At 42.8% G+C, this 24,796-nt stretch overlaps 1 protein-coding gene across 7 annotated transcripts in view; it reads left to right on the plus strand.

Annotated features, from left to right (window-relative positions):
- The window catches only part of LOC110501275 (collagen alpha-3(VI) chain), a 95,813-nt gene that overhangs the window by 59,774 nt on the left and 11,243 nt on the right, over positions 1 to 24,796 (plus strand). For all 7 annotated transcript variants that reach the window (XM_021578698.2, XM_021578700.2, XM_021578701.2 and 4 more), the window contains 31 exons: positions 6,073 to 6,684; positions 8,710 to 9,327; positions 10,239 to 10,838; positions 11,001 to 11,618; positions 11,923 to 12,257; positions 12,461 to 12,539; positions 12,646 to 12,791; positions 13,105 to 13,197; positions 13,598 to 13,651; positions 13,974 to 14,045; positions 14,169 to 14,195; positions 14,325 to 14,369; positions 14,689 to 14,742; positions 14,866 to 14,928; positions 15,282 to 15,347; positions 15,588 to 15,641; positions 15,809 to 15,844; positions 16,917 to 16,979; positions 17,312 to 17,374; positions 18,199 to 18,261; positions 18,603 to 18,665; positions 19,810 to 19,860; positions 20,076 to 20,111; positions 20,320 to 20,382; positions 20,673 to 20,735; positions 21,277 to 21,309; positions 21,433 to 21,469; positions 21,696 to 22,201; positions 22,492 to 22,600; positions 22,930 to 23,631; positions 23,891 to 23,999. In XM_021578698.2, the coding sequence (XP_021434373.2) occupies positions 6,073 to 6,684; positions 8,710 to 9,327; positions 10,239 to 10,838; positions 11,001 to 11,618; positions 11,923 to 12,257; positions 12,461 to 12,539; positions 12,646 to 12,791; positions 13,105 to 13,197; positions 13,598 to 13,651; positions 13,974 to 14,045; positions 14,169 to 14,195; positions 14,325 to 14,369; positions 14,689 to 14,742; positions 14,866 to 14,928; positions 15,282 to 15,347; positions 15,588 to 15,641; positions 15,809 to 15,844; positions 16,917 to 16,979; positions 17,312 to 17,374; positions 18,199 to 18,261; positions 18,603 to 18,665; positions 19,810 to 19,860; positions 20,076 to 20,111; positions 20,320 to 20,382; positions 20,673 to 20,735; positions 21,277 to 21,309; positions 21,433 to 21,469; positions 21,696 to 22,201; positions 22,492 to 22,600; positions 22,930 to 23,631; positions 23,891 to 23,999 (5,533 nt within the window). The remainder of the gene's footprint in view (positions 1 to 6,072; positions 6,685 to 8,709; positions 9,328 to 10,238; positions 10,839 to 11,000; positions 11,619 to 11,922; positions 12,258 to 12,460; positions 12,540 to 12,645; positions 12,792 to 13,104; positions 13,198 to 13,597; positions 13,652 to 13,973; positions 14,046 to 14,168; positions 14,196 to 14,324; positions 14,370 to 14,688; positions 14,743 to 14,865; positions 14,929 to 15,281; positions 15,348 to 15,587; positions 15,642 to 15,808; positions 15,845 to 16,916; positions 16,980 to 17,311; positions 17,375 to 18,198; positions 18,262 to 18,602; positions 18,666 to 19,809; positions 19,861 to 20,075; positions 20,112 to 20,319; positions 20,383 to 20,672; positions 20,736 to 21,276; positions 21,310 to 21,432; positions 21,470 to 21,695; positions 22,202 to 22,491; positions 22,601 to 22,929; positions 23,632 to 23,890; positions 24,000 to 24,796) is intronic.

The raw sequence follows: 24,796 nt of genomic DNA on the forward strand, positions 1-24,796 counted from the left end.
TGGAGCAGCTCTCCAGTATGTCAGGGACTACGTCTTTGCTGCCTCCTCTGGAAGTAGGCGCCTTGAAAGTGTTCCACAGATTCTGATACTGCTAAATGGTGGAAGGTCCTTTGACAATGTAGATAAACCCACTTCTGCTCTCAAGGAGCTTGGTGTCTTGGTGTTTGGAATTGGAACAAGGAGCTCTGATAGCAGAGAGTTACAGAAGATATCCTATGACCCCAGTTATGCTCTCTCCGTGTCTGAATTCACTGACCTCCCCAACATCCAACAGCAGCTTCTTTCTGCCATGAACACTGCCGTTATACAGGACACAACCATGACACCAACACTAATGCCAACAATAATAGGTAAGAAACATATGGTTTTGATCTGTTCCATTTCCTCTTTTACATTAGGATAGAGTAGTTGATAGCTTAGAACACTTGTGTAGATTCCCCTGAGGCCTTTCATGTGGTTTCTTTTCATACATCTGTACCAATGTTCCCTATGATATAACTCAGGGCAATGCACAAATTGTCACTTTCTTTGAATAGTTGTTTGTGATAAGTGAAAGGGATGACTTTCATGTGACAGAGGCAGCTTTGTCCTGTTTTCCCTTACCTATGCCACATGTAATATGACTCTTTATCTGAACCTTCACATTCCCTAGTTAAGAGTCAGGCTCCCAGGAGGGATGTTGTGTTCTTGCTGGATGGATCTGATGGCACTAGGAGTGGATTCCCAGCCATGCGTGACTTTGTTCAAAGAGTGGTGGAGACACTCAGTGTGGATGAGAACAAAGATCGCGTTGCGGTGGTCCAGTACAGTAGAGATCCAGCCGCCCAATTCTATCTGAACACATACACAACAAAGGGAGAGATTCTCAACACTGTAAGAGGTCTGAGACACAAAGGCGGGAGACCTCTCAACACTGGAGCAGCTCTCCAGTACGTGAGGGACAATGTCTTTACTGCCTCCTCCGGAAGCAGACGCTTGGAAGGCGTTCCACAGCTACTGATTCTGTTGAGTGGTGGAAGGTCCGTTGACAATGTTGACACGCCAGCCTCTGCTCTGAAGGAGCTTGGGGTTTTGGTCTTTGGAATTGGAACAAGGAGCTCTGATAGCAGAGAATTGCAGAGGATATCACATGATCCCAGTTACGCTCTGTCTGTCTCAGACTTTACTGACCTTCCGAGCATCCAGCAGCAACTTCTGTCCTCGGTGGAGGCAGTGGTTATTGATGTTACTCCAGAATCACCAACAGTTTTAGGTATGTGTTATCACTGTGAATTAAGAGTCAGGATGTGTTAGCAAAATGGCCGCAGAGTCTTAGAAACGACTGTATAATTTGGCCAAAAACACCACATTTGATCAGTTTGATTGACATAATCTATTTATTTTCTCAGTTGATCATGACACCGCCAGAAAGGATGTGGTATTCCTTCTGGATGGTTCTGATGGCACAAGGAATGGATTCCCAGCAATGCGTGATTTTGTTCAGAGAGTAGTAGAGAAACTCAATGTGGGAGGAGACAAAGACCGCGTTTCTGTGGTCCAGTACGGTAGAGATCAAGAAGTTCATTTCTATCTGAACACATACACCACGAAGGGCGACATTCTTGACATCGTCAGAGGTCTGAGGCACAGAGGAGGTAGACCCCTCAACACTGGGGCAGCCCTCCAGTATGTAAGGGACAACGTCTTTACTGCCTCCTCAGGAAGCAGAAGCCAAGAGGGTGTCCCTCAGATGCTGATACTGCTGAGTGGCGGGAGGTCCAATGATAATGTTCATACACCAGCCTCTGCTCTGAAAAAAATAGGAGTTATGATATTCAGTGTTGGATCTCGAGCCTCAGACATTAATGAGTTACAACGCATTTCCTTTGATCCAAGTTATGCTCTTTCAGTGTCTGAGTTCAGTGATCTTCCAAACATCCAAGAGCATCTACTCACAAGAGTTGAAACTTTCAATGTTAGTCTTATGGGTAAGATTCATTAAATGAATGAACATGAAGCCAAATTCATAGTTGCAATATTAATTGTTCTGGAAAATATACCAAATGTCTTTTTCTGAAATATTAATCTAGGGAATCTGTTTAAAATGGTCAAAATTCACTTGCTGCATATATTAAACTATTAATACCTTACACTGCTATTTTTTGTTTTTAAAATCTTTAGTTTAAGATCATAATTGCTATTCATACATATTTTATTATCTCGTATATCAAGGTTTGCTTCATTAGGCACAAATGTAATCTTTAGAAATAACTTCTTTATTCATGTTTTACTAGGAGAAACTATGATGGGACATAGAGATGTTGTATTTCTTCTGGATGGTTCTGATGGCACAAGGAATGGATTCCCAGCCATGCGTGATTTTGTACTCAAAGTAGTGGAGAATCTCAATGTGGGAGGAAACAAAGACCGCATTTCTGTGGTTCAGTATAGTAGAAATCAAGAGGTACATTTCTATCTGAACACATATACCAAAAAGGAGGACATTCTTGACAGCATAAGACATCTGAGGCACAAAGGTGGTAGACCCCTCAACACAGGGGCAGCACTCCAGTTCGTTAAAGACCACATCTTTAAAGACACCTCTGGAAGCAGACGTTATGAAGGTGTCCCTCAGATATTGATTTTGCTGAGTGGTGGACAGTCAAATGACGCTGTTAGCCAAGCTGCCTTTGATATGAAAGGTCAAGGAATTCAGAGTGTTGGCATTGCCATTAGACAGGCCGACACTAGAGAAATGCAGTCAATTACGTCTGATCCACAGCTCATCCTTGTGGCACGAGACTTTTCAGATCTGTCAGCAATGCATCTGGAGCTTTCATCATCAATTGCTCAGGTTTCCAGTCCTGGTTTGATAGGTAAAACTTTATTTTGTTCTCTCAGTCTATTTAACCAATTGATTTCTCTGTGATGTTAAAATCTGTTAGATCTACTGGTATAGTCATCTACTCTTTCCTAGCAAGATGTTTGCTACATTCTACACAATAATGTGTTGAAATATTTGAACAGTTTTAGAAGTGTTGAAGCTGCTCATTCATTAAAGTGTCATCAATGAAAATGGGTGACCATGGATTGTTTAATAGCATCCTCACCTCATTTGTCAAATCCTACAACATCTTGATTAACCCTTCTTTCATATTGCTCTCTCATTCATTTTTGCTTCTACATTTTTCTTTCAAAGATTTTTCTTGAATATTCAGAGTGAATCCTTCCACTTTGCATTCATGCTTATGCTTGGTATTATTACCACCTTTTTTCCTAGAAAACTTTTTCATTCTTTATTTAATTGTTCTCTTCAAATTCTTTCAGCATAGTCTTACTAAGGGTCTCTTTTTTGCAGCAATTGAATTTACTTCAACTCTCTGGAATGCATTCGCTTCAATCAGCTGCAGTTGCTTACCAGCGATATAGTATATTAATGTATTATCTTATAAAAACATCATTCCTTCGTAAGTTATATTTACATTCATTGAATATCTGTTCCCCACTTGAAGTAAAGTACCAAAAAGAGGCATTGTATTCCTTCTGGATGGTTCTGATGGCACCAGGAGTGTATTCCTAGAAATGCGTGATTTTGTACAAAAAGTTGTGGACAATCTCAATGTGGAGGAAACCAAAGATCAAGTTTTGGTGGTCCAGTACAGCAGAGATCTAGAGGTCCACTTCTATCTGAACACTTATACAACAGTACATCAAGGACAATGTTTTCACTGCTTCAGCTGGAAGTAGACGCTTGCTTGGTGTTCCACAGGTTTTAGTCATTTTAAGTGGAGCATGATCCAGAGACCCAATTAGCAATGCTGCTCATGCTCTGAAACAACAGGGTATCATGGTCATCACCGTCGTTTCAACAGCTACAGAAATCGAAGAGCTGCAAACTCTTTCTTTCGATCCTTCTTTGGCATTTACATTTTCAGAAAACTTTGATCTTTATAGATTGGATAATCAGCTTTTATCCTCAATGAGAATCACAACTTTGAAATGTTCTGGCATTCTGGGTAAGGGATGTCAGAAACACTTTTCCGATAATAACTTATTGAAACTCGTGAATCCCATGTGAATAATGTAATTGCCCCGCCTTTGATTGGCATTGTTCTCCAACGTAAGAACAATGTGTAATTTTCTTCTCCTTAGGAAAATCAGGCTCAAATTGTTTATTTTCTTTTGATGATATCACTTTTCCCTAAGACAAGACAAGATTGTAGAATCTTGGTGGTGTATTTAGAGACTTAATTTGCCACTGTCCTCAACACAGAGGACAATGTGCTCTGTTCGCCTGCAATATATAGCATGTGATGGTAATTCATCTGTGCTCCTTTCTTATTTGCTTGACTTTTTGCTGCATTTTAAAACAAAATGCTGCGTATTTTAAGATTCGTGCATCACATCTTTTAAAGTGTCAATCCTCGCTTGACTCTCACCACTCTATGCTGGAAAAAAAAATTATTCATTTGTTTCACTGGTTCTTTTTTTGCTATGCCAAATGGTTATAGCATGTCAACCCCCTGTCCCCCTTTAGTACTGATATGACGAGTTGCATCTTGTTAAATCCACATGTACTATTCTCCCTAGTGGAATCGCGGATTGGACGACGTGATGTTGTGTTCCTCATCGACGGCTCAGACAGCAGTCGGAGTGGGTTTCCTGCTATGCGAGACTTTGTACGAAGAGTTGTGGAAAATCTTGACGTTGCCAAAGACAGAGACAGAGTAGCAGTGATCCAGTTCAGCAGTGACGCTGTAGTGTACTTCTACTTGAGTTCCTTTTCATCCAAGGACACTGTCATCAGCAAGATACGATCATTAAGACATAAGGGAGGAAAATCACGCAACACTGAGACAGCTCTACAGTATGTTAAGGACAATGTCTTTAGCACCATCTCTGGAAGCCGCCACCTTGAAGGTGTTCCACAAGTACTGATACTGCTCACAGGAGGACCCTCCAGCGATAGTGCTAGGCAGCCGGCTTCAACACTTAAAGATCTTGGCATTTTGAGCTTTAGTATTGGCACAGACTCAGTTGGTCTTCCCACCACTGCTCATAATTTTGTTTTTCCAATCACTGACTTTGGAGAGCTTCCAGACATCTTATTAGATGTACTGTTCACTTTAAAGCATACCACTCGTATTGGTAAGTAACCTTATTTTTCTAAGTGTCACTTGTCTATTCTTTTCATGTTGGAAAGACAATTTGGTGACATCCAAAGAACTATGGAATAATCGAAAGTTAGTCAATTAGTTAATTTGAAAATAAAACATGAGTCGTTATGCAAAACACAGCCTATATTTATTGTAATTTCTAGCTCAACCTGAAGAAACCACCAAGAAGGATGTTGTCTTCTTATTTGATGGATCTGATAACATTATAAATTAGTTCCCAGTTATACAAGACTTTATACTGAGAGCTGTTGAGAAGCTCAATGTGAATGAGAACAAAGACCGAATTTCTGTGGTCCAGTACAGCAAGGATGCCATGGTCAATTTCTATTTCAACACTTATGCATCCAAAAACAAGGTTATACATGCAATCAGAGGCATCACACTTAAAGGAGGGAGACCCCTTAACACTGGAGCAGCTCTTCAGTATGTCAGGGACAATGTCTTTACCTCTTCCTCTGGCAGCAGGCACATGGAGGGTGTTCCACAAATACTAATTTTGATTAGTGGTGGGAAGTCTAGTGATAGTGTTGAACTCTCAGCGATTGCGCTAAAGCGTATTGGTGTGGTCACTGTCAGTATTGGCCTTAGAAATGCTGACAACAGGGAGATGCAGTCAATCTCAAATTCCCCTAACAAAACATTTTCTGTCCGTGCCATGCGGAACCTCCAAAACATCCAGACAGAGCTCTTTTCTGCTTTGTCAAGACTTGTCAAAGCCAGGTATCCTGATCCTACCATATTCGTTAGCTCGGGAGGTAAGACACTTAGAAGCAAAGTCCTTCAGCTGAAGTGTTCAATCATTGTTTGCAAAAGGATATTGAACATTGTTTTAAAAAATACCTTTGAAATGTATTAGCCCACCTACTACAAACGGAGCAGTGGTTTATTAAAAATGTTTGTTCTCCCTTCCTTTTAGCTGAGTCTCAGGGTCCCAAGAAGGATATCGTCTTCCTTGTTGATGGCTCAGATGGCGTCGGAAGGGAGTTCCCCATCATCCAGGAGTTCATCAGCTCAATCGTGAAGAACCTCAACGTGGGCGAGAACAAGATCAGGATTGGTGTGGTGCAGTATGGTGACTCCCCCAATGCAGATATCTACCTAAACTCCCACACAACCAAGGAGGGTGTTATGAATGCTGTCAAGGGACTGAGGCAGCGAGGCGGCCGGGAACGTAACCTGGGTCAGGCAGTGGAGTTTGTCAGCAGTGAAGTGCTGAATGTTCGACGTGGCGGCAGGAAGGAGGAGGGTGTCCCACAGTTCCTGATTGTCGTTTCTGGTGGAAGGTCCACAGATGATATCCGTCGACCTGCGACCTCACTGAAGAAGTCAGGCGTTTTGCCCTTCAGCATCGGGACCAGAGATGTAAACTCTCAGGAGCTTCAGGTTGTTTCCTATGTTCCCAACTTTGCATACACTGTGGATGACCTCCCTGGCCTGTACACAGTCCAGGACAAACTGATCTCCACGCTCACAGAGATGTCCGATGACGACATTGCCAGGCTACGCCCTGTTTTCCCAACTCCGGATGGTAATGCCCTCTCTTGCTGTCATTAATGTGTTTTATAGGATTAATGTCTGACTGAATTTCATTCACAATATTTTTGCACATTTTATGGAATATTTGGACAACACTTCACGGTAGTGGCCAGTGGTTGGCTAATTATCAGGTCGCGTATGTGTCAAATTGTCATAAAAGCATCATGATTGATTGTTGCTCTCATGAACCCAAAGCAATCTGCCTTATCCCAAGGGTTCTCAGCTATAAGCACCTCTTACCGGTGGGACCATGTGAGCAACAATCCTGACTCTCATTTAGAAACATCAATAATCATCACTTGCGATAGTTTTTAAAACATATGTATCTTTCATATCAGTGAGAAATAATCTTTAAAATAAAAAGATACACTTACTTTAGCAGCTTTGCACAGATCCATACGGCTGTCTCTCTCCATCCGAAAAAATACACTTCCTCCCCAGTTACACTTACACACAGGTGTTTGAGCATGCTAGATAACTAATTAGCACAGGTGGTTGTCTCTGTCTTCCATCTGTCTTCCGTAAACAAACGCTGTAACATGGCAGTGTGGGAACACTAAACCTATAAAAGTGTAATTTAGTTTTTTTTTTTTTAAGATTATTTCTCGATGATATGAAAGATACGTTCCTTATGTTTCCAAAACCGTACTGCAAGCGATGCGGTCAGAAGATGTCTTCATGAATAATCGCTAAAGGGAGTTAGCTTCTATGAATAGGCTAGATGGATTGTACATAATCAAACATTTTTTTTGCCAAGTTTTCAAACTTTCTTGAGAAGAGGCCTATTTAACACCTCATGAGTACGCATATCACTGTAAAGTCCACAGGTGTTGTATTAGGGGTTGTGTTCGGTGCATGTGACCAATACAATTTGATTTGACTGAATTGACGAGTGCCCAATTACATATATATTGTATATTAGATTTTTTAGCAATTAAACAAACACTTTACATCTGAGTGTATAAGGTATTATTGGAAATGCCTGGGTCTTGTGCTTCGAATGAATACAATTTAGCTGCCCTCCAGGGGATAGTAGGGGTACTACACCCCAAAATGATGTCACCAACCATGCTACATTTTAACTGGTTTAAATGGACCTACACTGACTTTAGCATTACTTATGTCTTTTGCTGTATTGTTTTTCCATGTCGGACAGAGGAGGCCAACGCCACAGTGGAATTCATGCATGGAGTAGTACAGAAATTGCACCATTTGGTGATTCTTTTTTTTTTTTTACCACCACTCATAACTTCATAATACATACTATTGACTTCTATCCCGGTATAGCAAATATTGGTGAATAATTGCTTCAAGGTGGTCAGCTGAGAGGTTTTACATTTTTGCATGGGAAACCCTAATCCACTAATTACTGCACGTGGCGCCACTTTGTTCTGAACAGGATAACTGTCCGTTTAGAACAGGCTCATGAGGTATCGGCAGGGGCACAAAAATAATTATCTCTTAGCTAACACACAAGTTCAACCAAACAAAGTGCTGGTACAATACTATTTCTTGAAGGCAATACAGTCTCCAGAGACCCAAAACAACAATTCTGCTAAATGTGCTCATGTGGTAGAGTGTTTACAGCTTTGATTGATGTTAGCTACCAGTGGGTTAAAATGGAAAACAACAGGTTATTTTACTGGGGAGTTTGTCAAAACAGCACTACAGAGCTAGCTGTTTTTCATTCGGATTCACTGTTAACGGGTTTCAGTCATCGGCATCACCACCCGTGATACTGTAGTCTAGTTGAATATCAATTAAAACTGTTTCTCAAATGTTACCACTAATAATGTATTAATAATAATAATGATAGATTAAAACTAGATCATATCTTTTGACTCATACAAACAGATCCGTAGTCAAAAGGATCGATGCAAGGTGAAACCATAGTTATTATGAAGTACAATTAGAACATAAAATATCACCATAACGAATTTGGTTTATATCTATGCCCTAATGCAGCTCAATTTGTGTTGCTAACAAACACATTTGATGTGCTTGTCTTCTCCCACAGACATAGTACCCACTGGCGGAGAAAAGAGGGATGTGGTTTTCCTCATTGACGGCACAACAGCTGTGCGCAGCGAATTCCCCGCCATCCGTGACATGATCGGGAGGGTCGTGGAAAAGCTGGACGTGGGTCTGGATCGGGTGAGGGTGTCAGTGGTGCAGTACAGCGACGATGCCAAAATGGAGTTCCTCTTGAACGAGCACTCCACCAAAGACGAGGTCCGCCAAGCCACGAGGAAGATTCAGAGCAGGGGTGGAAACCGTCTAAACACTGGCCGTGCCCTCGATTGGGTCTCCAAGAACATCTATCAGAGATCAGCCGGTAGCCGCATCGAGGAGGGTGTGCCTCAGTTCCTCATTCTAGTCACGGGGGGAAAGTCCAACGACGACGTCTCTGGACCAGCCAACCAGCTGAAGACCAACCTGGTTGCCCCTCTTGCCATTGGGGCAAAGAATGCCAACCCCAGCGAACTGAGGCAGATCTCCCTGAAGCCAGAGTTTGCCTACTCCATTAACAACTTTGGGCAGCTTCCAACAGTGGAGCAGCAGCTTATTGCTTCAGTCAACACCATGACCACCACTGACATCTCCAGTAGTTTTGTTCCTCCTGTTTTGGATATTGGTAAGAGATTCTACATTATTTAACCCAATGCAGTTTCTAAATAGTGCTGATCCATCAAATATATTTTTGAATGTAGCTAAGTTTCCATCCAATTGGTGACAGATTTGAATTTTCTAAAATCTGCATAAAACAATATGAAAATGTTCACACCCGAGTGTGGTGCAGCAGTCTAAGGCATTGCATCTCAGTGCTAGAGGCGTCACTACAGACCCTGGTTCGATCCTAGGCTGTATTGTTTTGTAACAAAACAAAATGCATTATATAGTGAATGTGCCCACTTTGGTCTTGGCACGTGCGCTCTAGCCAACAGCTCCCAGATACAGTGCGGGTATAGCCAGTGCGGGTATATTTTTCAAATGGCAGCCAAGACTCGATCATCATGTCACCAGAATAAGACTCTCAATATTTATTGGAAAGGAGCATCAAGCTCATCACTGTGTACTTTCACCACCATGTGAAGTTCATCATAATTTATTTAATCTGTAGCTTAATAAACAACATGCTTTCCCGAGTCATAGTGGAAGGACTACACAACATATATAATCGCGTGACTCCAAGTTTACTTTTGGTATGATGGTTATATCAATACTTGCGCGTAAAGGTCAACTTCCACCTCCTTTTCTCAAATAATACATTTTACAGACAGAAAGATCCCACCCTGACTAGCGTATTTTGTTTTGTCGACATTTGGAAAGTCTACCGACAAAATAGCTGTTTCCATCAGGCCTGTTGTGACATGTTTTATCCAACATGTACTTTTCCCTGAATAAAAAGGTTGGATGGAAACCTGTTTTTTATGTTTTGTATGGTAACTGTTACAATCCCCTTTGTTTACATTTTTAAATACGTTTTTGCCAACATAAAAAGTAAAACCCCACTTGCTTGACCTTTTTTTCTATTCTACTTCTCAGCTAACCTCAACATGGGGAGGAAGGACATCATCTTCCTCATAGACGGCTCGGACACCACAGGGTCCAGTGGCATCGCCCACATCCGTGACTTCATCCTAAACATCGTTCAGCAGCTGGATGTGCAACCTGACCAGGTTCGGGTCGCTGTCGTCCAATACTCTGACAAGGTCAAGACGGATTTCTCTCTCAATTCCCACAACAACAAGCCAGCTGTGCTCTCTGCCATCAAAAGACTACGCCAGCAGGGTGGCAGATCGTCCGATCTAGCCAAAGCCATCGAGTATGTGATCAGGAATGAGCTGAAATCCTCAGCGGGTGTCCGACTTGCGGAGGCCTCCCAGCATCTAGTGGTCCTCACCGGCGGAAGGTCCCCCACTGACGTGTCTGTGTATGGCCCTCTGCTCAAAGGCTCTCGGGTCAACTGCATTGGCATTGGGGCTGGCGGAGCAGACTCCAGGCAGCTCAACCAGATTGCCACCAGCTCTGCCGATGTTCTTCAGGTACCTACTTTCCCCGGCTTGCCTACCATTAAGGAGAGGTTCATTGCCAGGCTCAATGGGACAATCCCCGAGGAGGCCCCTACAGAAACTGATCTCCCAAGTAAGTGAAACCACAAAGAATGCATTCTCGCCTTATTCTGTATAATAAATGTACTGATAAATATTGAATAATAGCCAAATAAATACTGTGAATAGGATTCAACATGGCACCTCTCTTTTACTCTATCCCTCTCCGTCACTCTCTCTCTCTGTTTTCTCTCAGCTTCAGGACTCCCGAAAGCCAAGGCTGCTGACATCGTGTTCTTGGTGGATGGCTCCATCAACCTTGGCAAGGACAACTTCAAGGAAGTGATGGAGTTTATCCTGAACCTTGTAGACCTCTTCTTCACCGAGCGTGACAACCTGCGGATTGGCCTGGCCCACTATGCCACCGACGTCACCGACGTCTTCTACCTCAACACCTACAAGACCAAGGATGACATCATCAGCGCCCTTAGTCGCACAGAGTACAAGGGTGGCCGCAGGATCAACACGGGTGCTGCCATTCGCCACGTGCAGGAGAACCACTTCATCAAAGATAAAGGCAGCAGGAAGGAAGAGGGCATCCCCCAGATCCTGATGATCGTCACTGGCGGAAAGTCATCCGACGATGGCAAGACTGCCGCTCTGGGGTTGAAGGCCACCGGTGTCCGTATCTACGCCGTTGGCGTGGGCGACATTGAGGACGAGTTGAACAACCTGGCAAGCGAGGCCTCCACGGTGGCCAGGGCGAGCACGTTCATGGAGCTCTCTGAGCTCAACGAGCAGATCTTGGAAACATTGGACGACGAGGTGAAGGGAATCAAGCTGTGCACTGGCGTGAGCCAGGAACCCTCAAAAGGTGAGGATCACAGATATTTGACCCTATCTTTCCCCTAGTGTTGGTGTTAGGAGGACATATCTTGGCAGATCTATGTCAATTACTCATGCTTGTTTTACTTACATCCTTTACTTTCATATAGAACATTGATTTAAAAAAAATTGCTATGCTTTAGAATGACTCAGGTAATAGCAGACCGCATATAGATTGTAAACATCTGGTAAACATCTACATTACAAAACATACTACAGAGAAGCTCCAAACACCAACCACCAATCAACCTCCCCGTATCTTCTCTCTCTCTCTCTCTCTCTCTCTCTTTCAGCCTGCAGTCTGGAGGTGTTGGTGGGCTTCGACGTGTCCTCGCAGAACATCTTCCAGGCCCAGAGGATCCTGGAGTCCAAGATGGGTGCCATCCTCCAGAGGATCACCAAGATGACGGGCATCAGTTGCTCATCGGGACAGATCCCCTCGATCCAGGTGGGCATCCTGGCCATGGATAGCGCCTCGGAACCTGTCCACCTGGAGTTCACCGACAACGCCGACATGCTGTTTGAGGCATTCCGGGCCCTGCGCAATCGCGGCCCCTATGTCCTCAATACCAAGACCATTTCCGCATACGGTTCGAGGTTCAAAAGCCGAGCCGCAGACGCAGTCAAGGTGTGTCTGCCTGTCTCTTTTTTAAATAAATGTAATGAATATCTTCACACACAGGGAAAGGTATGAGTAGAGTAGATTGAAGTCTGTCATTTATCTTTTTTGGTTTAGTTCGACTTGAGAGTGAAGCAAACTTATTGAAATAAATGCCATTCATTATTAGTAAAATTAAATTATATGATTGCATACCCCCCAACCACGCATAGGTTGTGATCCATCTGACTGACGGTCTGGATGGCCAGTATAACGAAATGAAGAGAGGAGTTGAAGAACTTAAGATTTCAGGTGAGGATACGTCTTATGGCTGGATTATTGGATTGCTATGGCTGTTGAAACTACTGAGAAAGATCCTGGACAAAGATTATTAAACATGTGTTTTGTGCCATGTTAGGTGTGAACAGCTTCATCCTGGTGGGTCTGGAGCGGGTACCCAGGTTTGAGGAGGCTGTGCTGCTGGAGTTTGGCCGAGGCTTCAGGTACACCAGACCTCTCCGAGTCAATGTCATGGACCTGGACTACGAGCTTCTGGAGGAACTGGTGAGTGCTGTCACTGTCACTCACTACAGAAACGGTACATGTTCTCGTACTTGTACCTGTACCATACAGTCCAACTCAGCCATGTAACCCAACTGTGCCACACACATGCTTTTAGGAATGAACCTGGAGAAAGTCTAAGGACTAATCTACTGTACAGTATGACCACGTTGAACATTAGGAAGATACTTGAAGTCGTAGTCAAGTCACAGATATGCAGTTTTGGATTGAGTGGATAATCAACCAATTTTGGCTGTACACAGAAAATGTTTTGTCCCATCTTAAATTCCAACTTTATATTTATTCCAATTTACAGGACAACATTGCTGAGAGGGAGTGCTGTGCAGTGCCATGTAAATGCACCGGCACAAGGGGAGACCGAGGAGCAGTCGGGCTTGGAGGATCCAAGGTTACTAATGTGCTTTGTTATTATTACTTGAACTTAACTACGGTACACTAAGACACAATCTTAGGAAAAAGGGTTCCAAAAGGGTTCTTCAGCTGACCCCATAGGATAACTATTTTTGGTTCCAGGTTGAACTCTTTTGAGTTCCATGTAGAACCCTCTGTGGAAAGGGTTCTACATTCAACCCAAAAGGGTTCTACCTGGAACCAAAAATAGGTATTCAAAGGGTTCTCCAATGGGGACAGCAGAAGAACCCTTATTGGTTTTAAATGTACCTTTCTTTCTAAGAGTGTACTTAAGTGTGTAAAAATGTCTTGGGAAATATAAATGCCTTGTGAAAGACTATTGTGATGAGTTAGTTATACAGTGCAGATTTATGCATAATACGCTTCTTATCTTGCAGGGCAGCCCAGGTGGAGCAGGCGGAGCAGGACATCCCGGAGATGAGGGGGGACCCGTAAGTCAGATTTATTTTCATATCTGAAACAACTTTAACCTCACAAATATCTGTTCAGCTTTCTTCCTGTCTTCTTTAGTAAGACTGTACCCTCAGGCCACACTATGCACCTGCTCTGAAGTTTAAAAATAATAATAGTTGGATTTCTAGTATATAGAGCCTTTCCGGTGCTCAAAGTGCTGTAACACATTGCTACACATTTCACCACCAATGTGTAGCACCTTAGGGTGATGAACGGCAACCATCATCAACCTCAATGCTATTCAATATAGTGTAAATGTTGTGTAACAGGACATCTCTCTCTCTTCTCATCCTGTGACAGGGAGACAGAGGTCCTCCTGGTGTCAATGGAACACAAGGTTTCCAGGGCTGTCCTGGACAGAGGGGCATCAAGGTAAGTACCCACTTAGCACTACTGTATCAATCAAAAGGCTAGCTGATGTGAAATCAAAACAGAATGTAATATATTTTTGCATAAAATATGTAAGAATGTATCTCCTTTTTCTCAATTGATCAGGGTGGTCGTGGATACTCTGGAGAAAAGGTGAGTTTAAAAAAAATATAAAAATCAATACTTTACTTCAAATGATAATAGATAATATATTGATCACATAATAGCTTGTTTAAATGTTAGTGATGAGCATTACCCTCAATAACCCTTGTCTTCTGTCAGGGGGAATATGGAGAGATTGGCCTGGATGGCATAAACGGAGAAGAGGTAAGAAAAACACAATTTATTTTACAATAAGATTTGTTTTTCTATGGCATTTGCTGAAAATGTATCCTAAAGTTAGAAGGTCATACAGAACTTTACGTGAACAGTTACAGCTTTTGACATATTGGCCTCATGTCAGAAGTGCTTTTGAAATCCTCCCTTTAATTCACAACTTTACAAAGCAAAATGTACAGTAAATCTAGCTTTGAATGCTTACGCTTACAAGACAGACCCACAGTAGTAAAGGCGAATATAATGACTTACGATTGACTTTTAGACCACTCTTGAATGTGTGGCTGACTGATGTATTGCTTTCCACCAGGGCAAGAGTGGAGTCGCTGGACCCCCAGGAGACAGAGGGCACCCTGGGAGAAGGGTGAGTCCTCATGTGGTCATTGCAACCTCATAAACATCATTTTCTGGCTACTTTTCCATGCATTCATTCATTTTAATTATTCTGATGTGCTTACCACTCACAAATGTTTGTTTCTGTGTTCAGGGACCCAAAGGAACTAAAGGACATGCAGGAGACATCGGGGATACAGGAATCAGAGGAGATCCTGTAAGCATCTGTTAACATCTGAAATACAGTACAGCCTTATTCCAGATTACATTTTACATTTCAGTCATTTAAGCGATTTACAGGAGCAATTAGGTTTAAGTGCCTTGCTCAACAGATCAGTGCTTGTTTTCATTACAGAATGATTTAGTTCAGGGCCAGGGATGGGAAAACTGATACTGGTTCAGTCTTCAGTTGGTGTTACCTTATAATGATAGCAGGAATCCCAATCATTGGGATTCATATGGTAGATATAACAGAGAAACCAACCAAATTTGTCAACAAAGTATTTTGTACTACATCATTAACAGCCAAACTGATTCTGAATCTGATTCCATTTGCTTTCTGTTTGCTAGGGAACCACAGGTCAAGATAACAATGTGGCTGGACCTAAAGGAGACCCAGGCGATGCCGGCCCAGTGGTAATGTCTTCCTCTCACCAAGCTAGTGTGTTAACTGCCTGTGGGGATTACAGTGTTTGTATAGGAAATTAACCATAAAGTAACCTTCTATTCTTAATGTTTTGAGTGCTGATTTGCAATTGCACAGTGAGTAGGAGTGAGCATCTTCACACCTCCTTTCCTGTTTAAGCCATCACTCTGTTTCTTTCACTGGTGTCACTTCCTGTTATTGTCATTGATGTACTTTGTCTTGAATCCTAGGGAGAGCCAGGGGAGGATGGTAAGAAGGGAGGCCCCGGTGAACCAGGCAGGACGGTATGACTACTCTTCTTCTCTATTACTAAAAACGGTGTTATCTGATATTTGGCTTAATATTTCTTTATACCGAATAGTTCACTTATCTATGCCCCACCACATTATGAGGGAACTCAGTAATAACTGTATCTGTATAATGTATTTATTCCCTGTTTGGATTGTATTAGGGTTCTGATGGTAGAAGAGGCCCACCTGGACAAGCTGTAAGTGAACCCTGAACCTTACCTCTGAACATACCCAGTCTTGATGCCTTGCATTAGCAGGCCTAATGTTGCATAACCAGGCTACATTACTGTGCCTGATATCAGGGTAACCAGCCCTTCCACACCCAATTACCCATTGCCATCTGCACATTGACAGCACTTCCCATGCAGTCATCAGACTTAAATCATGGCCACTGTTAGGGTTCGTTCCTTTCGTCCTTGTCAATCATTATTGGCTCATTGGTGAAATTAGCATTATGACAAGATCTTTAATTAAATCATTCAAAAACCTTTATTAATGCAATTTCAGACAGAAGTTGACAATCAGGAACATAGCACGCATGTTTAAGAGTTAGTTCTGCATCAAACAAAAGGTCTCCAGTTGTTTTATTAAACCCTCAGTCTAGCCTGGTGGTCACTACCATTTTACTCCTGAGAACAAAACCCTGCCTACCAAGCTATATAAACAATGGCTTTTAGTGCTATCTAAAAACTTAGCAGTAAACGTCCACTCCCCAAAGTTGATTTATTGTGGAATGTTTGACTAGTCTTATCTCCTTCACTCCTCTGCAGAGCTCCTTCTTCACAGTCACACATTTCTCAGAGGGACCTCTTTATAATGAGGCAGAGAGAGAGAGAATTAGAAAATAACTGTGGAAAAATATTAAAACCTCGATGCATATGTATTGTTAATCTGTAGTCTAGGACCCTATAAATGTAAGGAGAGAGGGGTTTTATAACCCTTAATACAACATAAGTATAATCAATTATTCTAATACATCAAACATTTTGGTACAACCCTTATCATGACCCCTAGGTGAACCCGACACCAGCATAATACACATACATGTACTATAGTGTGGGGCCACCATAATTAGCAGACATAGCATCCCCCTCTCCATTACTTTCTATGATCAAACTTAGCATATATAGCTAGTGACTGTCCTTTAAATACACTACTCATTTATCTACAGTAAACTCACTTCATCTAATCTCAATAAACTGATCATGTTTACTGAGGTCTAATCGCATATCGTATTTAACCGAGACATGGGTTTCTCCTGTGTCATAGGGAAACCCTGGCAAACCCGGAGGCGATGGTGTGCAGGGAGAGCCTGGTATTGGAGGATCCAGAGTAAGTGCCTCCATACACTGTGTTTCTAGACTTGTTGACAGAACATTGTGTAGTTTGCGTTGTGCATGTTTATCGTCCCTTGCCAAAAAATCCATTACTGTCATTACACTTTTATTGGTATCAGTCATTACATGGGCTTTCATAGTAGCCATGTTTATACTGAAGCTAAGGGGCTGAACTAAGTCCAACAGGCAGTTGAACTTCAGATTCAAATCACACTCACTCTGTAACTAAACACAATTTTTTATCCACCAAATCTATTGGTCACTTTGATTCTACAGGAGACCCGTCTCTGATGTAGACGTGTGTTTGTGATGCTTTGTCCTATTCAGGGCCAAGCTGGACCAATCGGTGCACCTGGAACCAGAGGTGAGGACGGGAACCCTGGACCAAGGGTAAGTGCACTACCAGCGCCATTTTAAATGTGGCACACTTCTGATATTGAAGGTTCTGCAGCATGTTAAGACCTCAGTCTCTTCTTTGTATCAAGACATACAGATAGATGTAGGATCTTAATTTGAGACAGTTTGCTACAGCAGAAAAATAATCCTTTAGCAACAGGAAATGTGAATTATTATGTGGATTATAATTAATGGACTTTTTTTTGTAGGGGTTGAAACATTTGTCGTTAGGGCAAATTAAGTCTGACATTTTAAAGTGGAAATTCCGAATGTAAAAATTCTCAATAACAAAAGATTGAACACATGTAGGCTTCTCAAAGGAACAGTGCCAATATAAACCCCTAAAACTTTGGTCCTAGTTATAGTGGATCTATCTAATCATTCATCTTTAACCTAATTGTTTGTGCCACAGAGTGATGAATTACCATAGGGTTTCGTGTCCTCTTTGATATAAGACGTTTTTTTGTTTGTTGACATTTAAGTTTGGACTTTGAGATGTACTGCACAGCGCCATATAACTTGATGAAAAGGCATCTAATTGGGAATCACAGTAAACACAAGCAATATGCGGTTGGAAAGAAGTAACACATGTTCTGTAGGAAACGCAGACAAAATGAATGCATGTGCTTCCCAGCTGACATACAGGAAAAAAATGCTGACACTGTTAGAGCACATTTCACATGTAGGTTCTGTAGGAGTGAATCTGCTTTGTAATCATGACATACGACAACACGCGTTGCTTCAGCATCTCTGTAACCTGACAGTGCCATGGTGTCAATGGTGAGAAGATTTTCTCTGATTTGTTTGTTTTATTCCAGGGTCCAGGAGGAGCCCAGGGAACCCCCGGAGACAAGGGCAGGAGAGGAGCTCTGGGTCGCAAGGTACAGAACTGATCATCATTGGCAACGCTCTAGTCTAGCCTATGCCTCACAGTCATCCCAGCCTTGTTTAGGTTACAGTATATTCACAATGGCCTAAGCCTCCCACTCTCCCGTTACTGGACACACATACACGGCCTATTAGAGTCAACACAGAATGATCCCTAACAAAACTTCCAGGCCCTGTGTCACATTTACTTCAAGTAAAGGGGGTGAATGCAATTAAATCTGGAGGAAATCTCTGCGCGACTCAGAAGGAATGTTTTTTTGAAGTGTGCTCTCTCTCTCTCTTTCTCTCTCTTTCCCTCTCTCTGCTTCTCATTCCTTGTATATCTGCATTATAGGGTGAGCCAGGAGAGCCCGGACCAAAAGGCATCGTGGGACCTCTGGGACCTCGTGGTGAGCCTGTAAGTCATTACATCACATTCTGTCAGCTAAACGCAATTGACACCTAGGGAAGATTAACAAACAGACTGACTATTAATCAGATCGTAGACTACACACGTGCAATACATCATAATTTACAGTATGTTATTGGAGTTCGAATCATCTTTTCCCCTTCTTATCCTATTTAGTGGATACATTTCTGAGATTAATTGTTTCTATTGTAGCCCTATGACATTTTGTTAATATGAGCCCAGGCTTGTGACAGTGTGAGACACAGATTCTCTACTCTTCTCCTGAAGTGTGCACTTGCACACTCCCCACTACAGATTTGAGCATAGTGTAAGTAAGGAATAAACATTGGTTGTAGGGAGTGTCCATCAATGTTAAAGGGATAGTTCACCCAAATTACAAATGTATATATATTGGTTTATTTACCCTGTAAGCAGTCTATGGACTAGGTAAGACAGAAATCCATGCTTTGGTTTTGTTAACCTGGTCACGGTCCAGTGTTAAATCCATGAGAGGGAATGTGCAAGGAGTCAACTTTAGACATGCTCCAGTCTCTTGGGCTTTCTGATGGCAATCTGGACATTATCATCACGGCCAGTTCAAAGAGCGGCACGATTTATGTCTGTCTCTGAACTCCTCTCACTTCTTAGAACCTGGAGCATGTGTCTTTAATCTCTTAACTGGTATCATTTTGCCGAAGTGCTCGTACGTTCTGTCTCATTTCATTAGCCTCATACATGATCATGTCCCAATGCAGTGACTTAGTACATGGTACTAGTGCATAGTGTCCTGGTACTGGAATGATCATTTTAGATCAGTGCATACAGTTCTACTTCTCAACTATTATCTCAGTCTGTACATTAGACCTGGGTTCAAATAGTATTTCACAGCTTTCAAATAGATTGAGTGTTTGCTTGTGTCTGCCTGGAGTGCCAGATGGGTGGGGTTTGAACTTTTGGAACCATACCATTGGACCGTTCCTTTGTGCCAGGCAAGCTCAATCAAGCACAGCTTAAGTATTTGAACGATTTTTAATACTATTTGAACCCCGGTCAGCTGTACATAGTGACATTGTTCATTGTTTAGCACACATGGTACTGTTAACTAAGATTGGGTCATTCGCTTTGCGGTAAGCTCAGTATTCTCTTCTTACAGGGCGAAGATGGTCGAGATGGATTTGGTATCGCAGGGCCCAAAGGAAGAAAGGTAAATTATCATACATTTGACAAAATACAATGTGTCTGTTTGTCCCTCATATTCATCTGTACTGGTCCAATCTGCACCTACATAATTAATGCAATCACTAATATCCAACAAATTCAACCAATACATCAATGTTCGATGTTATAACGAGCTTGCATGATGTTAAATTGCCATTACCAACCCATGTTCAAATGAACTGACAAATGTCTTCCTTACAGGGTGATGAGGGCTTCCCAGGATTCCCAGGACCAAAGGTAATGTCAAGTACATCATCACCGTCACAGCTTACTCAGTTCAATTCAAGGATTGCTGAAATGAAGAAAAGCGCATCATTCAAATGATCTCAGGTGGAAATATAACATTTTCAAAATCACCAATTTTCATATTGGTCAAATTCAGATAGGTGTCTGTCTTATTGTTCCATGTGACAGTTCCCACACTGATGTTTCTGTCACCATGCAGGGGGCGGCAGGTGATGGAGGAAACAATGGCGGACCAGGACCCATAGGAAACCGTGGCCAGAGGGTGAGTGCTTTTGCTGGGATGGGAGACTGGGATGAGGGGTGCTGTGTGCAATGGGTGTTTCTTAACTGATAATATTACTAAAACAACCACTGTGGTATGTGTTTGTTTCACCTAACTGAGTTGAATGCACTGACTGTAAGTAACTCTGGCTAAGAGTGTCTGCTAAATTGCCAAATAGAAATGTAAAAATATCAAGGTAGAGTGTACCATACAGTATGGGTAAATTGATGCATACATTTGGGATGAAATCAATCTGACTTTTAATGCTGCTGTTGTTTTGCTTTTTCTAGGGTGTTTCAGGTGAAATCGGTACTCCGGGTCAAAAGGGAGAGGTTGGATACCCCGGGCCTTATGTAAGTACTGACTTTTACAGTGGGTCCCTTTCTCAGACCCATATTTAATCATGGTCCTGGACTAAAAAGCACGTCCAATTGAGATTCTCCACTTATAATGCGTTTTAGTCCCGGCTTAATCTGGATCCAGGAAACCAGCCGCATGTGTTCACAACACTTTATAAACCTTATATTTTCTCCTTGGCCCTGCATAATAATCCATAACTGTATAGATATTCATAGTCATGACTTTATAGTCTAAGACATTGCTAGCAGTTTAATTCAGCTCTAGGAAGAGGCTATCAATATTTACCCATAAAATTAAATATCTTGACCTCCCACATAATGTCACATTATAAAATCTCCATACGTAATTTTGTAACATTCACAGTCTTTGGAGGTATTGTATATAACGTCATTACAAACTGTTCACTGTTTATATAATGGACACAAATAATGGTGTTGTTATCTGGAGCGGTGCCAGGCCTGAGAAAGTAGCCTAGTGCTTTGTCTCCTTCCAGCTGTGTCCATCTGTTCAACTCTGCTGTTTGTCTTCCCACAGGGCCAGAAAGGACCGAGAGGACCTGGCGTTGTGGTAGGAATCCATTTATCAGACAGAAGACATTTTGTATAGGAAAATTGACCAAAGTTTACATGTGTGGAATATGTACTGTACAATGTCTTAACATTGGTTTGAAATTGTCTGTTTTCTCCTTAGCAATGTGACCTTGTGAAGAAAATCAGAGACAACTGTCGTAAGTACAAAATGTTTACACTGTTCACCATGTAATATACAATATTTAATGTATTAATTGGCACTAGAAGGGGAGGTAAGGGGCACCCACAACCGTATGTCGTGTAAAACCACCTCAGATACACACTGCATAACCGACCTCCCTCCCTAGCCCTAAAACGTCAACATTTATTGACATATGAGTACGAATGCCCCTAAAATTGTTTTTCTTTTTCATTTATTCTCAGCTTGCTGCTATGGTCAACAGGAGTGCCCTCTCTACCCCACTGAGCTAGCCTTCGCCCTGGACGCCTCAGACGGCGTGGGTCGGCCCGCCTTCAACAACATGCGTGACGCCGTGCTCCGCCTGGTCGGCAACATCACCATCTCCGAGAGCAATTGCCCACGCGGTGCCCGCGTGGCCCTCACCCTCTACAACAACGAGGTGACCACCGAGATCCGCTTTGCCGATGCGCTGAAACGCCGCTCCCTGGTGCAGCGCGTGGAAGGCTTGCAGGCATTACAGACGCGCAAACAGCGCAGCCTGGAGACGGCCATGAACTTCCTGGCGCAGAACACCTTCAAGAGGGTGCGCAGCGGCTTCCTCATGAGGAAGGTGGCCATATTCTTTGTCAACGGGCCAGTGAAGGATCAGCGGGCAGTCAGCGCCGCGGCCCTCCGTCTCTATGACTCCGGCATCGCCTCGGTGTTTCTGGTCAACAAAGAGGATGGCCAGCTTACCAGAGCCCTGAAGGTAATGTAAAGGATGCCGAAATAAACCCCTCTTCCATAGAGTAAAGTTTTGCTCTGATACCATAACACAAAGTAGGGAATAATTTTGGCTTTGCTCCATTATCTACACTACCATAATATTTAGAAGAAAGTGTTGGCATGCAATATGGAAGTATAGATATTGGAATGTAGCTATTGCTCTGGTACCTGAAAGCAGTGTACAACACTTAAAAATGAATTTACAGAGCTGTCTTATTGTCAGCTGACCTGGCCATGTTTTTGAATTGTCATTGCTTCCTCCCTGTGTGTCAGATGAACAACACTGGGTCAGCACTGGGTCAGGTGATCGTACTGCCTAATCCCGGAAGTGCACAGTACAACTCGGCTATCCAAAAGGTCATGAGCTGCCACATCTGCCTGGGTAAGAGCTTTTCTCATATCTTCAGAGATTGACTTCACACAAATGCTGCATTGAATTGTTATTTATATTTATATTCAACACCCAAGACATTGTGCGTTCTTGTGTTCTACATTTTTTATTTATTTATGATGGTGTAACTGATTTGTCCACACTTTCTTTCTGATCATAGTTATTCTATTGTAAGCTTATTGGATGCACATTGCCTCTTGGTGCCATTGACAGTTACATACAAAACGAAAATAGCGTTCCAAACAAATCCAGTAAGACATAATGAAAACCATAACAAGTCAAAATGCTTGAGACAATTTCTGTGTTAATTTATTCTCCAGACTCCTGTGCTCCAGACCAAATGTGTGACTACGTCCCCCCTCAGCAGTCGAGAGACAGGAGGTCCTCCACCACTGACGTGGACATTGACATGGCCTTCGTCATGGACAGCTCCGAGACCACCTACCCCACTGTCTTCACCGAGATTAAACGCTATGTTGCTCACATTGTAGAGCAACTTGAAGTCTCGTCAGACCCTATGGCATCCATCCACCACGCCCGTGTGGCTGTGATCCAGCAGGCACCCTACGAGTTCCTGCGCAACAGCAGCGGCTCTCCGATCCGCGTGGACGTGGGTCTGACCGACCACCGCTCGGCCCAAGACATCCGCAACTTCCTCCTGGACAAAACGCCCCAACTGGAGGGTGGGCGGGCGCTGGCGGCAGCCATCGAGCACACGGTGGAGCAGGTGTTTGAAAGGGCGCCCCACCAGCGTGACCTCAAGGTGCTGACATTGTTCGTGACAGGCCCAGTGGAGGAGGATGAGGAGCGGCTGGTTGCCGTGGCCACCGATGCCAAGTGCAAGGGCTATTTCTTGGTCATCCTGGGCGTTGGCGAGAAACTTAGTGCTGGGGACGCCCGCGTGATGATGCGCATGGCCAGTGAGCCCTCCGACGTCTTCTTCAAGAGGCTGACCAGCACCTCACACTTCTACGACAAGCACATTCAGAACTTTGGCCGACTGCTGCCCAAGTATCTCAGCAGTAAGTGCTTTATTTCACACTGTTGCCGTATTTTGAGTACCTCTTAATGTCCACCTTTTATGTCCACCTTTTATTCACTGATAACAGGTTTTTCATAGAAAAAGCTAATTCAATAATTCGTTTGAATGCACATACTTGTTAACACATTGACAGTCGTTCAGGTTGACATTGTGGAAACCACTTACAAACACGTGGTAAGGGCCTTTTAGTCAGGTTGACACTATAGGTGAAGATTGTCCTTTTCCTCTTGTGTCTGCAGTTGAGAACGCTTTCTACATGTCCCCTGAAGTCTCCAAAAACTGTCATTGGTACCAGAGTGACCAGCCATTCCCCAAGTTCCCCTTCCCCAAATCACACCACAGCCAAGAGTGAGTATTCAGATCATGTTACATGATACATTTGTATCATATTATGACATTGCTCATCATGATTGTCATGTAAATCACTATAGTTTATGGGCTGGAGACCCACGGCATAGGCGCGGACCACACGGAGACAACAAAGCGTGTTTCAAAAATCGTCTAATTTAATAAAGACATTTGTAGTAAAATATAATGGGGAAAGGGAATGAGAAGGCTCATTACAGTGTTGGGAAGGGATCACAGAGGTGATTTAATGAGGGTATGAGGCATGAGTTGGTGTTCAGAGGCATGACTTCAGTGCAGGACATGGGGTTGAGGTGTTGAGGCTTCAGTGCAGGACAGGCTCATCATGGATTTTACGGTGTTGGAGAAGAGCTCAACTCTTCCACTGAGGGCAGGACAGGATTTGACTGAGAAGACAAACAACAATAACACAACACAGACAAAAGAGCTAAGAATGAGTTTGTCCAAGCAAGGAGTAAAATCATTGATGTGTATGATGTCAGGAATCATGAATTTGCCCAAGGTGTGGAAATGCTGGATACAAGGATTAGGTGAACAAATTCTATATTTTAAAATGTTTATTAGACAAACATACAGACAGACAGACAGGTGCACCAAGAGACAGACATGATCCTCCGAAGTGTCTCGCATTGATGTGTAATAATGTGAATGTGTTTGTCTATGTGATTGACTCTATGTACAGTAATGAGAGAAAAATGACAGGGCTACTCACAGGGCTTGGAAAGGAAACATTCAATGTGCTAGTGGATGAGAGGGAATATGAGACATGACTTCTGTTC

Source organism: Oncorhynchus mykiss, chromosome 22, assembly GCF_013265735.2.
Source record: "Oncorhynchus mykiss isolate Arlee chromosome 22, USDA_OmykA_1.1, whole genome shotgun sequence".
Classification (NCBI taxonomy): Eukaryota; Metazoa; Chordata; class Actinopteri; order Salmoniformes; family Salmonidae; genus Oncorhynchus; species Oncorhynchus mykiss.